This window comes from Crocodylus siamensis, chromosome 3, assembly GCF_052110815.1.
Source record: "Crocodylus siamensis isolate JL-2025a chromosome 3, ASM5211081v1, whole genome shotgun sequence".
NCBI lineage: Eukaryota > Metazoa > Chordata > Crocodylia > Crocodylidae > Crocodylus > Crocodylus siamensis.
The window spans coordinates 71,087,845-71,102,016 of NC_143397.1; the positions used below are offsets into that span (position 1 = coordinate 71,087,845).

General features: G+C 41.4%; 1 protein-coding gene across 1 annotated transcript; it reads right to left on the bottom strand.

Moving 5' to 3' along the window:
* Window positions 1-43: 43 nt before the first annotated feature.
* C3H5orf63 (chromosome 3 C5orf63 homolog) lies at window positions 44-13,256 on the bottom strand. Its single transcript, XM_090038485.1, has 4 exons — window positions 13,068-13,256; window positions 6,177-6,296; window positions 1,649-1,705; window positions 44-689 (listed from the first exon to the last, which is right to left on the bottom strand). Exons 2-4 carry the CDS (start codon window positions 6,288-6,290, stop codon window positions 513-515), a joined length of 348 nt encoding a protein of 115 aa, XP_089894611.1. The 5' UTR covers window positions 6,291-6,296; window positions 13,068-13,256; the 3' UTR covers window positions 44-512.
* Between the last annotated feature and the right edge of the window lie 916 nt (window positions 13,257-14,172).

Here is a 14,172-nt window from a genome sequence, read left to right on the forward strand (position 1 = left end):
CCTTAAATCCCAGGTTCAGGAAAGGTGCAGTATTACACAAGTACAGACTTGATGTCTTTATTCAAGTTTCTTTTTCATCAATAATAACTCCACTTCAAAATAATCACTTTAGCAATTTATCCATGTGATTTTTTTTTTTTTAAAGTCCCGCTCCCTCAAAAAAAAAAAGCTTCCTTATAGACATACATTCTTTTGTCAGTGCAGACCATATTAACAGTCTGGAAGTATGTTTATTTTTGTTGCTGCTATAGGACATAATTTGTTCAGAGAATGAAAAACTAAACAATCTAGGATAGCAGCAGATGAAAAGTACAATATGTGGTTTCCAGTCAGTCAGATGAGCTTCACCATTAATACCAAATGGAATACAAAACATTCACATTTCAGTTATTTAAGAAAAACTTGCATTAAATTCCAGGAAAAAAGTGTCTGATAATGAACCCAACACTTTCAAACCATATATATTACAAATTTGATTCAAATCCAGTATCAAGCTAGCAGCATCCTCTTCATTAGCAGTCATCATTTTGCAACTCTAGCTTTGCAAGTTGGTTCTCAAATTTTTGGATATCTACTCGATGCTTCATTAAGAACTGCCCATTTAAATGAAAGACAGGGATGTCATACTTATATTTATCATACCATGCTACGTTGTCTGGAAGAGTGATATCCACTTCCTGCAAAATTAACTTTGAAAGGAAAAAAACTAGATGTTACAAACTAGAGGAAATTAGACACTTTGTCATAGCACTTTTGTCCGAAAGCAAAATTTGCTCCCGAGTCTGTCACATTTTCATCTGTCTGGATCTCTGCCCATTCATGTTGCATGCAAGTACATGTTTTCAGGGACAAATAGATGTGGTCATATACTTGGATTCTGTACTTCCCAGGCCCCAACATTACCCCCAGATCCACAGTGAGGAACCACCCAAGCACAGTCTTGGTCATTCTCATTCTGCTGCTGGTACCCCAATGGAAGATTGTGAGGCCAGATAATATCACACCCTGCTCAAGTCCCTGACAAAACCTCAAAGGGCCTATTTTTGTAATACCTCATCACCTTACCCTTAAACAGAAAGCAGGAGAGGGACCCATCCACCTTTTGTAGCAACTGTTTTTCAGAGGCTTAAGCAGGGTGGAATAGAAACAGACTTAAGCACATAGGCAGACTTGGAGGCTTAACAGGTAGAACAGGATCGGGCCTTTCATGTTAGCTTGTGGGTTCAGCAACCAGGGGCTCAAAAACTGGTCAAAGTGCACTCCATGCAGATGCCAGAATATGTTCAAACAACACAACGCAGAAATGTGACAGGAGGCTAAGCACATTTGAACTGCCACACAATCACTTTGCTGCAAACTGCATTGTAAGCCTCAGAAATATGTATGTATTATAGAAGCAGCTATTGTTAAAACTTCTGCAACACTGTATACACACTGGTTTACTTTCTAACATCTGCTTGGGTCACAGAATCTGAAAATGCTTTTGGATAATGAGTTTTATGGAAATCAGTGCTGAAATTTTCTTGAAGAGGTTGTCCATGAAAGAACAATGGATACAAATAAATCAAGGCAATTTCCTTTTACAAAGGAAGGATCCTGATTAACTATTCATTCCATATATAATATATACAGTATTGTATTACATTACCCTGTTTTTGTATGGCTCAAGCACTTCTTTTGCTTCATCACACAAAGGACATGGTTTCTAAAGGAAAATATTCAGGTTAATTTTAAAAAGAAGGAGTAAAACATGAAGATTATTGTTCTATCACTTAACATACTAAGGAAAAAGCCACCACATCCAAATGTTGGCTTCTTGCCAATGACACATCGCTTTCAAAATTTTTTTCCTCACCAGTGCAGTATGAATTGAAATAGTCAATGATTTTTAAAAAAAATATATAATGTAAGCAATAAAGGGGACATTTTATTTGTTGGACAATTCATGCCTTTAGGATCTTCGTTACCATTAATTTGTGATCACAATAAAAATATTTTTGAAATTCAAAATCTGATGCAGTGGTGCAGTTTTGAAGGCAAGCTATTGTCATGATCTAAGAGTTAATTCTACTGTGAGTTATGCCAAGGTATATCTGAAAAGCTGATTTCTATGAAGTCACTCCACATACACATCACTATTCCTTGCAATAGATCTTGGGCTGCAGTAACGCAATATATGTAGGGAGGAAAAGTGATAACTCTATCTTTCTGCCATGAAACATCTTCACAGTCAGATGATGCCGATTCCTTCTTTCTTTCCAAAGCTTTCTTAGGACTTTTCTATATAGGGATTTATCCTGAAATAGCTCTTCCCTATTTCCTGATTCCCTGTATGGATATACTTATTCTGGAATAAGTTTGTCTATATGGAGGAGAATACATCAGGAACTACTGTCCCACTTTTAACTGCTGTACTTAGTCAAATCCAAGGTGAGGTTTTATGATTTTCCAAAATCTAATTGCTCTGGACTCATCTTAAATACAAAGTTGACCTAGATTTGAGTAAATAGGGTAATACTCTTAATTCAAATTATGTTTCCCTTATAGACAAATATTGAATGTTTGAAACCTCATGCCAAATGCTAAGGAACAAGCAGCTTGTGGTTTTCCTGTTTTTGTTTGTAACTTTTGAAAGAGCCGAAGAATGCAGGTGAGCCCAGGGTGTGTCTGGTCAGCCCACCTCATTTACACAAAATTATGCTCCATGTAATGGAGAGGATGCTGTAAACTAAAACCAGGACATTCTAGAATCTATTGGTTTTCTCAGCTAGTTTTGCAGGAAGTCCTAAGGCAGTAAAACAGGCCAGATAAGCTAGTAAGTGCAAAAAGCCAGATAAAGCAGCAGCACTTCTCCCTTACTTAGGGCACATATCAGCAGGCAAGCTGCCACGGTGTATCTGGCATTGGTTTAAAATCAGCTTTAGTTAAACGTGCAGCTTTGGGTGCAGTTATTTTTATCAGCGTAGACCTGTTTAGCCTGTATGCTACCAGGCACAGGCTAAAATAACACCTGGGCTTCAACTGGCATAAAAGCATCTGCACACACAGCACCACCAGTCTAGACATCCAATTCAGAATTGCACCTCTAGGTAAACCAAGACAGCAGTTCGTGTCAACCCTGCCTTCCGCTCTCTTGTTTGTTTGCTTGCTTTCTTTAAATTCACACCTTTCAGTCAGTGTTCAAATCTACCTCTGGATACTTACTTTAAATGTTTTCTGATTGAACTAAAATTCAGCAAGGCAAACTTGCATTGAAGTAAGTAAGTAAGGGAGAGAATTAAAAACTACTTAGTTATTTTAGTTCAAGCTTGTGTGGATAAGCCCTGTACAACAAAGCAAGTCACTCTATTCCTTTACCGGTGCCAACATTCATTTCCAGCGGGAACTCCTCCCAGAAATAATTGTGGGCTTTGATTACTCAAGAATCTCAGCAAACAGGCCTTAAATTGCTTTCATGGGGCATTCAGCAGTTTACATACACGTCACAGTACACTACAGCTGTATCAGCAAAATCCCCTCATGGAGGTGAAGCTGGTATCATCAAAGGAGTTGTTTTGACAATTTAGTTAAACTACCTCCCCAGATGACATAAGCTGTAACCACTAAATGTCTCTTGACAGCATAAATTACATCTGTATGCAGGGAGGGGTGACCATAGCTTTTAGGGATGTGATTTCCTTCCCCTTTCTTCTCCCCACACCCTCCAATCAGTGTAGGTCTGATGGCAAAACTTTGCAGTGTAGACCCAAATAAATGTCTTTCCAAAAGTTCCCAATTGTCTAGGCCTCCACAGGAATTCTGTTTTCTTACAGAAGAAATATTTAGACCTGCTGGGTAACACAAACAGCTGAAAAGACAGTTTTATTTGTACAACTAATTCTCACTTACACTGTAGTCTTATTCACTCTTCTCACTTAAAAAATAACCAAGCCCTGAGTGAATGGTTACAAGCTGAGAGTACAAATCTGTGCATTATAAGCAGCCTAAGCCATAAGCAGTGATACAAGATATAAAAGACACTTTAACATAAGACTGTGTTCAACAAAACAGGCCAGTTCAGAAAAATATTTCAACTTTGCCATCAGAAATGTCTGTCATGATTTCATACTGCTTACAAAGCTTTAAGCACAAAAGACACATAAAAGAGTCTTTTCCAGTTATTACTTCTAAAACTAATCTCATTACTCCCTAAATTATTGCCTTTTGCATTATGAACAACTTGGTGTTGGATCAGCTGGTGGAAATAGAGCTGGGCCTTTAAAACATGTTGCTTCACATAATGCACATTCCAGTGATGAACAACTGCTGATATTTGTTTGAGGCTGATATCTCTGCAATGCAGTTTGAACATTTTTTCCAGCTATGAACAGAAAAACAAACAAATGTCATAGTGAGACAGCACGTCTAATGGAGTTACAAAACTCCACCTTGGGACAGAGAACTTGAGACTGCTCAGATAGTAGTCCCTTTAAGACTTGGGCTGCTGACCATTTCTGGCTCCATCTCCCTGGGAATATAAAGGCTGTAAACTGGGATTGCAGCGTTAGCCTGGGCTGGAAAACTGAAGCAGTAGGAGCTTGTTTGGATGGCCACACTCATGCTCAACCTATTCTAGCAGGGAAAATGTTTTCCCAGAGGAACCATGTTGAAGGTTTAGGGATGATTTAGCTGCTTCTGTGATGCAGAGAGATGCGAACCTGGAAAGGGGTAAAAGAGTACTGATCCTGGAGATTTGAGGTGGAAAGAGGCCCAGGGAATCTGAGAGAGAGTTCAGTAAAGCCTTTTGGGCCAATACTCAAAGTTGTACAAGGTTCTGGGCTGGTATGTGAAGGAACAGAGTAAGCCTGAATTCCCATTTTGCTTTCTCATGGCAAAAAGGATCAAAGGAGCCCCTGCAGACGAATTAGTGACTGTGAGAGAGGGACAACTGAAGTAACTGTGCCTACATCCCAAACTGAGTGAGAAGTGCAGAAAGGCACTTGCAGAAATCCCACTGAACTCTTCAGAAGAACTGGAGCTTAATTTAGTGCCCTTGGCTAAAGTTTTTCCTTCTCCCCACCTTCTTTATGGTTTGATGGCTATACTTATAACAACTGCATGCACACAGTCTGCAAAGTGCTCTTAAATGAAAGTTGCTTAAGCATATACTATTGTGTATTTGGACAAAAAGCATGAGTTTTCATTTGACTGGGGGAAGGGAGCTACAGTTTAAAGTTCGTTCTGTGACAGGGGCTATTCAGGTTCTCTCCCTTAAACCACCTAGCCACATTTACAGCTCTGGGTATGGACTTGCACGCTCCTGGTGGGTCAGATACATCCATGAAGAAAGAAATCCATGTTGAGTCTTCAAGGCAAGCAACTAGAACAAAGGATTGTTTTTACTTATAAGCTACATATAATGCCTATGGAGTCACTCAGATGCAATAATCCTACAACTCCATCTTGTTTGAGTTCTACAGTCACAGTCAGAGCAGAACCACATTGTGAGGTCTCATTCAAAAGACACCCACAAAATGAATTGCACAGTACTAAATTAATTAATTTTCTTCCAAAAAAACAAGGCCTGACCTATTCCTCTGGGGTGTATTTAAACCTGCAATTCCTGGAAATTGAAGTACAAGCAACCCTCACCATTCACAGGGGGATACATTCTCATATCCCCCGCGAATGGTGAAATCCGCAAATAAGTGAAATGGTGAAAACCCCCAGTGGCTGGGGGAGAGGGGCAGGGCACGGCTTCGGCAGTGGGAGCACTGCAGCAGCAAGTGCGGAGCTCCCGAGGAGCTTCTGTAAGTGTATAAAGTGTATTTAAAATGTGGGTTTGGCATTTTTCAGAATATTTGAAACCGCAAATGCCGAGCCCGCGAATAGCAAGGATTTCCTGTACTTCAAAGCTGATGTTTTAAAATGCTCAGGCTTTGTTCCATAAACCAGTGGCACCAAACTCACTTGATCCCAGGTTGGATCAGAACTATGGGATTCCTTGCAGACCAGATCTGGACCCACTGCTGGCAGTAGGTAAGCAGTGCTAGGGAACGGTGGGTGTTACAAGTTGCATGCCCTACTACTGCCAAAATGTATTCCCAACGGGGCTCCATACCCTGGAATTCAGTGGTGGGCCGTGTAAGTGGATGACACTAATCTGTTGGCCAAATGTTTGCAATGAACTAACTTACCTTGGTGAACAAAGTTAAGACTGGTATATTTGTACTGGCTGCACAAAGTTGTCTCCCTAGCAGATAAGGAGAATATCTTGACAGCTGCACTGCTGTGCTCCGAAACCAAAGCATCTTTACCTATTGAAAATAATAACAAAAATTTGCCATTTAATTATTTACTATAAGATAAAGCTCAGAAAATGCTATAAAGTTGAAATGGTACTCCAGTAACTTGTGGGATACAAATGCAATCAAACCAGTTTCATAGCACTTATGTGTTCAGTCTTGACATGTTAATCTGGAAAAGACTTACTATGCAGCACACATCATAACAATTTAATGTACTTCAAGAACATCTGTTTAAAATTTAGATTATACTTTCTTGCTGAAATGCTTTGTTTAAATTCTCTAACACAAATGCTAGCATAAATATACTACACTACCTCAACTAGACACATACCAGTAAAAACTACACAAAACTAACAGAATGCAATGTATTGAGCTTTGAACCACTGCAATCTTGCTGCATTGCTTGACATAAAATATTTTACTTACTCAAAATTATTCCATCAAACAACTTGTTTTGTACCTACTCAGAACATAAAAATAATGCTTCCTGCAGCAAGTAAAAAGGGAAAAAAAAGACTGCAGACAAGATGATTTAATATTGTGGTATTAAAAGCAAATGAATTACCCAGAAATCCTTTATGCAACAGCAAATTAATTTATAAAAGATGCTGATGAATTTGAGGTTCATTTGGAGCTCTCTCATATGAATTTAGTGTTAAGGACTGAAATCTTTTGTCCATAGAAGAGCATTAGCAACAACAGTGCTTCCTCCATAATAGCCCACAAATGAGCTTTAATGTTGGTTTGTCAGGATAACTTCTAGAGTCCAAAGACTATTTTAATCTCCCTGCCTATTCATTCTTTGACCCTTTTGCTGAGACAATCATCAAAGGTGTCAGCTGTGATTGTGTTTATTGTGCTCACTGGGACTCCCAGCTCCTCTCTATGAAGAGCTAAGGTCTACAGCTTCTACTTGATAGCTATAGTTAGAACAATATCAGCTCCATCACTCTGGCTGCACTGGCAGAGACCTGGTTTATAGGGCGTATGTGTTGTGTTGCTTTTTTGGGGGTGGAGGTAGGAGGAAAAGGTGACTAGAGTGAGGCAGGAGGTAAGGCAGGGTGGCATGTTAAAGACTAACTGGTCAGAGGGACACAAACTTTAACAGGTGAAAGCCTATTTCAACAGATGCTAAGAACAGAGCGAGAGAGGGAGATGGCCTGCCATGCTTCCAGGAGAGTTTCAGTAGAAAATGCAACTTCCATGTTTTGAAACATCTGCTAAAATAAAAGTTCTTGCATCTATTGTGCTAAATTACAACCATACCGAAGTGGCGACATATAACTTGGGCTCTGTACACATGTTCAGATGATCTGGGAGAATTTCCCCAAGTTTGTTTCCTAGTAGAAAAACTTACCCAGAGACGCTTAAACAGATACTCAAATGCTGAGCCCTTGAAAAGCAGGGAGCTTGCAGTACACAAGCGGCACAGTCAGGGGACCCCTGTGAACACATCTCGGCATGCTCTGTAGATTCCCTCAGTCTGCCTTGAGGCAGATGGCAGCAGTGTATAAGGCAGCCCTGATCAGCTGACCTAGACAACTCAGTCAGCTTATGTCTCCCTGCAGCACAATGTGGGATTGTGAAGGAAGCATGTTCTTGGAACTTCATGGCAACAGAAAGGATACAACTGAGAACCTGCTGGTCTACCAGTTCCTTCCAACTGAGTTAAAGCTAAATGTCTGTTACCAGTAAAGAGTATATGGAACACAGTCGAGCATCTGTTACTATCCAGGAAAAGAATGGTACCACCTTGAGTAAAGCAGCCAAGTGCTGGCTGAGCGTTACACTGTCTCCTGAGGGGGGTTGTAGCAACACCTTTGGCTGCTGAAAGACTGCAATATGCCTTCTTTCAAAAGAGAACATGTATAGATATTTACTTTCCTGGGAGTGATTTAATCTCGGTTGTTCCCAGATTATTTTTCTACTGGGACAACCATTTTTGCTCTCGGAGAAAAATCCTGAACACTTGTATGCTCATGGTTTCTCCTGGGAGAGCACCGACTACCCCAGAAGAAACTGCCTATATGTGGCTTTGATGGCCATTTTTCAGATGTGAGAAAAGTACCTACTTTTGTAGTAATGACATAAAAATAGCCATTTGAAATGGAATACATTGTAATGAGCAGGTGGTAGCTTTCTTATCCTGGATGACTGTATCCAGCTCCTTGACTGTTTTCCATGTGCTCTTTACTGGTAACAAACATTCACCTTTAACTCAGGAAGGAACTGGCTGAGCAGCAGGTTCTGTGTTGTAGCCTTGCTGTTGCCATGAAGTTCCAGGTGACTGCTTTGCCAGCACTGTGAAACACTTAGGCAGTTAGACTTGGTTTAGCCAGGTGGAAACTTATTTGATTTAGATGGGGTTTTGCATACTAAATACAGAGATCAGCTTGAAAGCTTTGCAAAAAAATGTAAATCTGCTTGACAATAAGTGGCCTCAGTAGTCATTTATAGAAATATTTATGTCCATAATCACAAAGAAAAGCTGACCAAGACCAGATGTGCTTTGGCGTGACAAAAATGTAGCTTGTGGGCCTGCTTGCATCCAAGATAAAAATGTCAAAATAAATAGAGTTGATATTTATTTAAAACTTGGCAGAATATTTTGCTGCCAACCCAGCAGGCAAAAATTGTGATTTAAACCTTCCCCCCAGCAACAAACCCTGATAAAAATCCTTTGTCTTGTTTTTTTCCCCTCTGTACATTTAAACTTCAAGCAGACACTCTTTGGAATTCAGAAGCAGACCTTCATTACCCAGAACTACTCTTGAGACTAATGATATGCTATGCTGCCAGGGTCACAAAGCTATGGGCTGCAATAGCTACATGAGAATGGGATGCTACAGAAATCTTATGTACAAATCAAATATACTGCACAGACCTAAGATACGTCATTATCTACTTAACAGGTAGTAGATGCATCCTGGAATTCTCGGGTGATTTTTAACCTTTATATTGGAAATCATATTTCTATTCAAGATGCCTAGCATGGGATTTACACTCTCTATGACTTAGAACCTCAGACTTCAATTTAAGTACCTGTTTGAAGGGAGCTATTGATAGGGGAGCTGTACCCTAATCACAGTGATATAAACTGGGACAAATACCTTTAAAGCCAAAAGCCCCAATCTTGGTCCAATGTTCTAACCATTCTGTTTTGTTCACTGGCATAAAACAGTCTGGCAGATTGAACTGCTGGAGCATCTCCCTGTATGGGAGATGTCATCAGACGCTGCAAAACTGTTACAGCACAGAAGGTACAGTCTGGAGTCCCTTATGCTCCAGAACAGCAGCTCGGGGAAAGTAGTGCAAAGCAAAACAGTTGCCCTGAGTAATGGTGGGAATTGGGCCTAGCACAGAGCATCCTCAGGACTATGCCAGATTCTCAACTGTTCTGGAGGCTTTTAGTGTTTCTGAGATCTAACAAGTCCCTGCTCTTCCATTTGGTTAAATTTAAGGGGGGGAGGGGAAAAGAGATTTGGGGATAAAATAGAACCCCCCCTGTAAGTATCTGATATACTTACATGCCACAGAAATACAGGAGGATGTAAAGTCTGGCTCGTGCCTGCAGCAATATAACTCATGTGTCCCCAGTACTGACAGCTACTGTCAGGCTGATTCATGCAAGAAGCCCAGGTAAACTATGAGTACCATTTGTGATCTGCAGTTGTGCCTAAAACACCCAGATTCCAAGCGGCCTATCTAGCTGGATCTGCACAAAGCTAAGGTTTCTCAGATGAAACAGCCCAATCTTTGCTGATTCTTCCCCTGTTTATTTCTTCCTTTAACAAGAAAGAAAAGGAAATGTTGCACAGATGCCCTGCAGCTTTCACGCCATGTGGGAGAAATCTGTGGCATTCCTATGTTTTTGTTATAAGGAAATTAAACTGCTAACAATTAGTGGAAAACCTTTGATACAGTCATTCTAGAAACCCTTTTCCCCCCATGAAGTTTTAGAGGCTCAGTAAAATGTACACAGGAAGCAAGTGATCTCGCTAATTCCAAAAGGTACCTCTCATCCTGCCCCACCCCCCTTTTTTTCTACCTACAGTAAAGAGATGGTAATAATTTAACAAATACGATCTTTTAAATGACTAAAGTTGGCCAACGCTGTGTTCTGGGAGACCAAATTGAACTAATCTCCAATAAACAGAATCTCTATCAGTTAATAAATTCTGGTTTTCACCAACAAAAAAGTGATACCGAAAATGTTTTATTTAGATTAACTGTTTGTAAACCTAAAGCAGAGTTAAGCATGGTTGCTTTTTTAATTGTGTATTTTTAATGACATTTTTTCTTTAATAATCTCAACTTCACATCACACGTATTCTATCTGTGGTTCTGGATGAATTGTTCAAATAGTAATGAATCTATTGTGACCTGAACAACAAGATCCAATGCTTTGTGATTCACCATAGATTTTAGCTAAAGTCTTATTATGTCTATGAATGTACCATTGCAATTGAACACACACACACACACACACACACACACACACTTTTATTTTTTTGCAATCTACAGATTCTAATTTCGGCCAGGGATCCCAAGACATTTGATAAAATAACCATAATTATTTTTGGACAAATCACTTCAAGTGTTTTATAACCTTAGGAATCTGAAAGCTATTTTATATTTGCATAAAATGGAGCATATGATAGTTCTTTACAGATTTTCCCACTACATAATTGTTTAAAAAAACTATTATACCACGGAGAATATATTCTTTTGATCCACAGGTTGAAGATCAAATGTAAAGATCTAGAAGACTGGATGTGGGGAGGAAGACTCCAACTACACGGTGATGACAGAGTGCAGTCACTGAATGCAAGAACAGAGATGGGCAGCCCCTCTTGTATCAGAAGTCTGCATAGTCTCCTGTTCCAACCTAACCCTGGTAACAAATAAAAATGAGTTTTTCTGCCTGTCTGTCTAGTCCTGTTTATAGTATATTTAGTAGGCAGATGCTGACATGAAGAATAAATACTTCTTCCACTGTTCCCCAACCCCAAAAAAGGATCCAGGAGTGCCTGGATATGGAAACCAGTGTCCAACAACTGCAGTTCCAACATAACAGCTGTGGACTCTCAGCCACAAGAGCACAAGCTACACATGCAAATTAAAGCTGGATAAAAAACAGCTATAAAGTTATTACATATTTTCCAACATTAACTTTATAGCAGTTGTTCCTTTTTAAGGCACAACTTTTTAATTTGTATATGTAGTTAGTTTAAATTAATTGTGCAATAAACCAGGTAATAGTATAGTAGATACAATGGGTAGAAGGGGCCAAAGTATTGGTAGGGTATCTTAAGGGAATTTCCCAGGAGTTCCTGTGTGCCAAGCTCAGCTGTTCAGCATCTATTTTAGGGGGGTATGCATGTGTGCATTGACAGGCAGGGGAAGCCTTCCTTGCTTTCCTTTTCGTTCCACAACAATCTCCTTTCTAGCTGATGAGAATCAAAGGAGAATTTCTTCCACACTATGTATGTCTCCTTCTTCAACCCTGGTTCTAAGGGGTTCCCTTAGGGTTACTGCACAGTAAGACCAGCAAAACTCTCTCTCTGAAATTAATTACTAGCATAAGGTATTCTGGAAATTTTAAACAAATGTTAAATATCTTCTTTAAAATGACCCTAGACATAGCACAATTCATAAAGTCTTGAAGTAGCATTCTTTTTTCCCAAGGACACATAGCAAATTAAATTAAAAAAAAAAAGATTCTTCATATCAATTTGTTTACACGCATGTTGTTGTAACACACTTTTGATTTCTACTTCAATGGAGAATGTTAAATACCAGTGCGTGGTCTATTAATATCCCCCACTATATCAGGACTAACTCTCTTTTACCCACCCCAAAACTGGAGAAACTCTACAGTGCCACTACACTCCACTCTCTAGATCAGTGCTTTTCAAAGTGGTGGTTTGCAGACTGCTGCCAGTCCGCAGCGAGTTGCCAGGAAAGAAAGAAATATATTTTCAGAAGCATAACATTGATATGTCATAGTGCCACAGTTCATACGTTCCAACGCTCCAGGTGACGTCATGTCGTGTGACTTGAGGAAAGAGAAAGAAACAACTGGCCGTGCATTTGTGTAGCACTGTTACACACAGTTGCTGCCACCGGCTGAACTGGGCACTGGTCCCTGGCCCATTGGAAAAAAACCTGCCGGTCCGCCACATCAGAGAAGCACTGCTCTAGATGACACTATGGGCACACTGCATCCTATACCCACCAGGGGGTTTCTGGAACACCACCGTGCCCGCAACACGCAAGGTGAACAGGCCCACATATCTGTATATATCAGTTATGGATTACAGTGCATACACTTTACATCAGGAAGGCAAATGCACGTTACTGTTGTATTTTAAAAAAACCACTCGGCTACTGTGTGAATCAGATTCAACATCTCTTATTTATGTTAATGAATGCCCTATCGCTTATCTCAGGTGACTCTCAGCACTCCTGGAGGCACCCGGGGGACCAGCAACCCAACTGCGTGCATGCAAGCAAACATGGTGCCCAGAAATTACCCACATACCCTCCTCGGTGGGGATTTTTGGCCCCTTAAGCCCATGCCCCTTTCTCCAGGATCAGCCTTATAATAATAATTGGTTCCTCTTGATTTGATACCATACAAGCCAGGTAGGCGCAGTCAAACCTAGGAGAGCTTTCCTGGGCAGGGCGCTCGCACCGCACCACCCGGGAGGCTGCAGCCGGGACTCGAACCCACCACCCCTCTGCTTCGCGCAACCCCGCGCGCCAGCCTGCACCAACCTGGGGGGCCACAACACCCGCTCCCTCCGGCAGCACGAGGGGAGGGGGAGGGGGAGGCGGCAGCTGCTGGGGCCACCGCTTCCGGGTTCCGCGTCTGCAGCGCGAGTCGCGTCACCCGCCCCACAGCGCCCGCTGTCGGCGCCGCGCGGCACAACAGCGCTTCTGTGCGGGCGGCAGGGAGCCGTGCCTCACCTTCGTGACGTAGGCGCTGGAGCCTTTCTCCGCCCTTTGTGACGTAGGCGCTGGGGGTCCGCTCCCTTGCTACTGTGGGGAGCGGGGGCGCTGCGGCGGGCACCCTCCTAGGACTAGGTTTGCTCTTAAGGCGTCAGCTCTTCGTTTTCTCCCCGTTGCTGTTGGGGGGAACAGCTGAGCCATTCTTCTGTGGCAAAGAGCTCCGGAAGCCCCCAGCAGGGCAGGGCGATTTGCATTGGAGATTCCCATGTGAAATCAATGGGTTTATCTTACTGGGGTGTGGGCTGTAGCTGTGTTGGTCTACGAACACAGGCAGACAAGGTTCTTTGGGTGAATCTGGTATCTTTTATTAGACCAACTTAAATAGTTAGAAAACAATTATTTAAACAAGCTTTTGGGTTCAAAAACCCTTCGTCAGGCTAAGGAAGTTTCAGCAGTTGGTGTGTGCTCTTCCTGGATGCAGTGAAAAGTAAAGAAGCCAGAGGCTGGGCTGGTATGCATACAAGACAGGTAATCAGTGAAAAGGTAGATTGAGGAGTCAATGGGTGAAAGACAGGCTTGGGTGGGGGGGCAGGGGAAGAGAGAGAAGGGGATGAATAGTGAAGAGGTACCTGAGGAGTCGGATGTTAGGCAGGTTATAATGTGTCATAAATCCAATGTCTATATTTAGTCCATGATTTTTAATATCCAGGAGGTTGATGAAGTGGAGTTCATAGGCTTGTCTCTGAGAAGTGTCTTTGTAAGTTTCTTTTGAGGATCAGGACTGAGAGGATTGGAGAGAGAATGGTTTTCTTGTGAGAAATGTGCCTGCACAGGTAATTGGGTATTCCTGACTTTGAATAGATTTATGGCGTGCGTTCATTCTGGTGCGCAGTTGTTGTTTGGTCTCTCCTATGTATTTTCCATCAGGGCA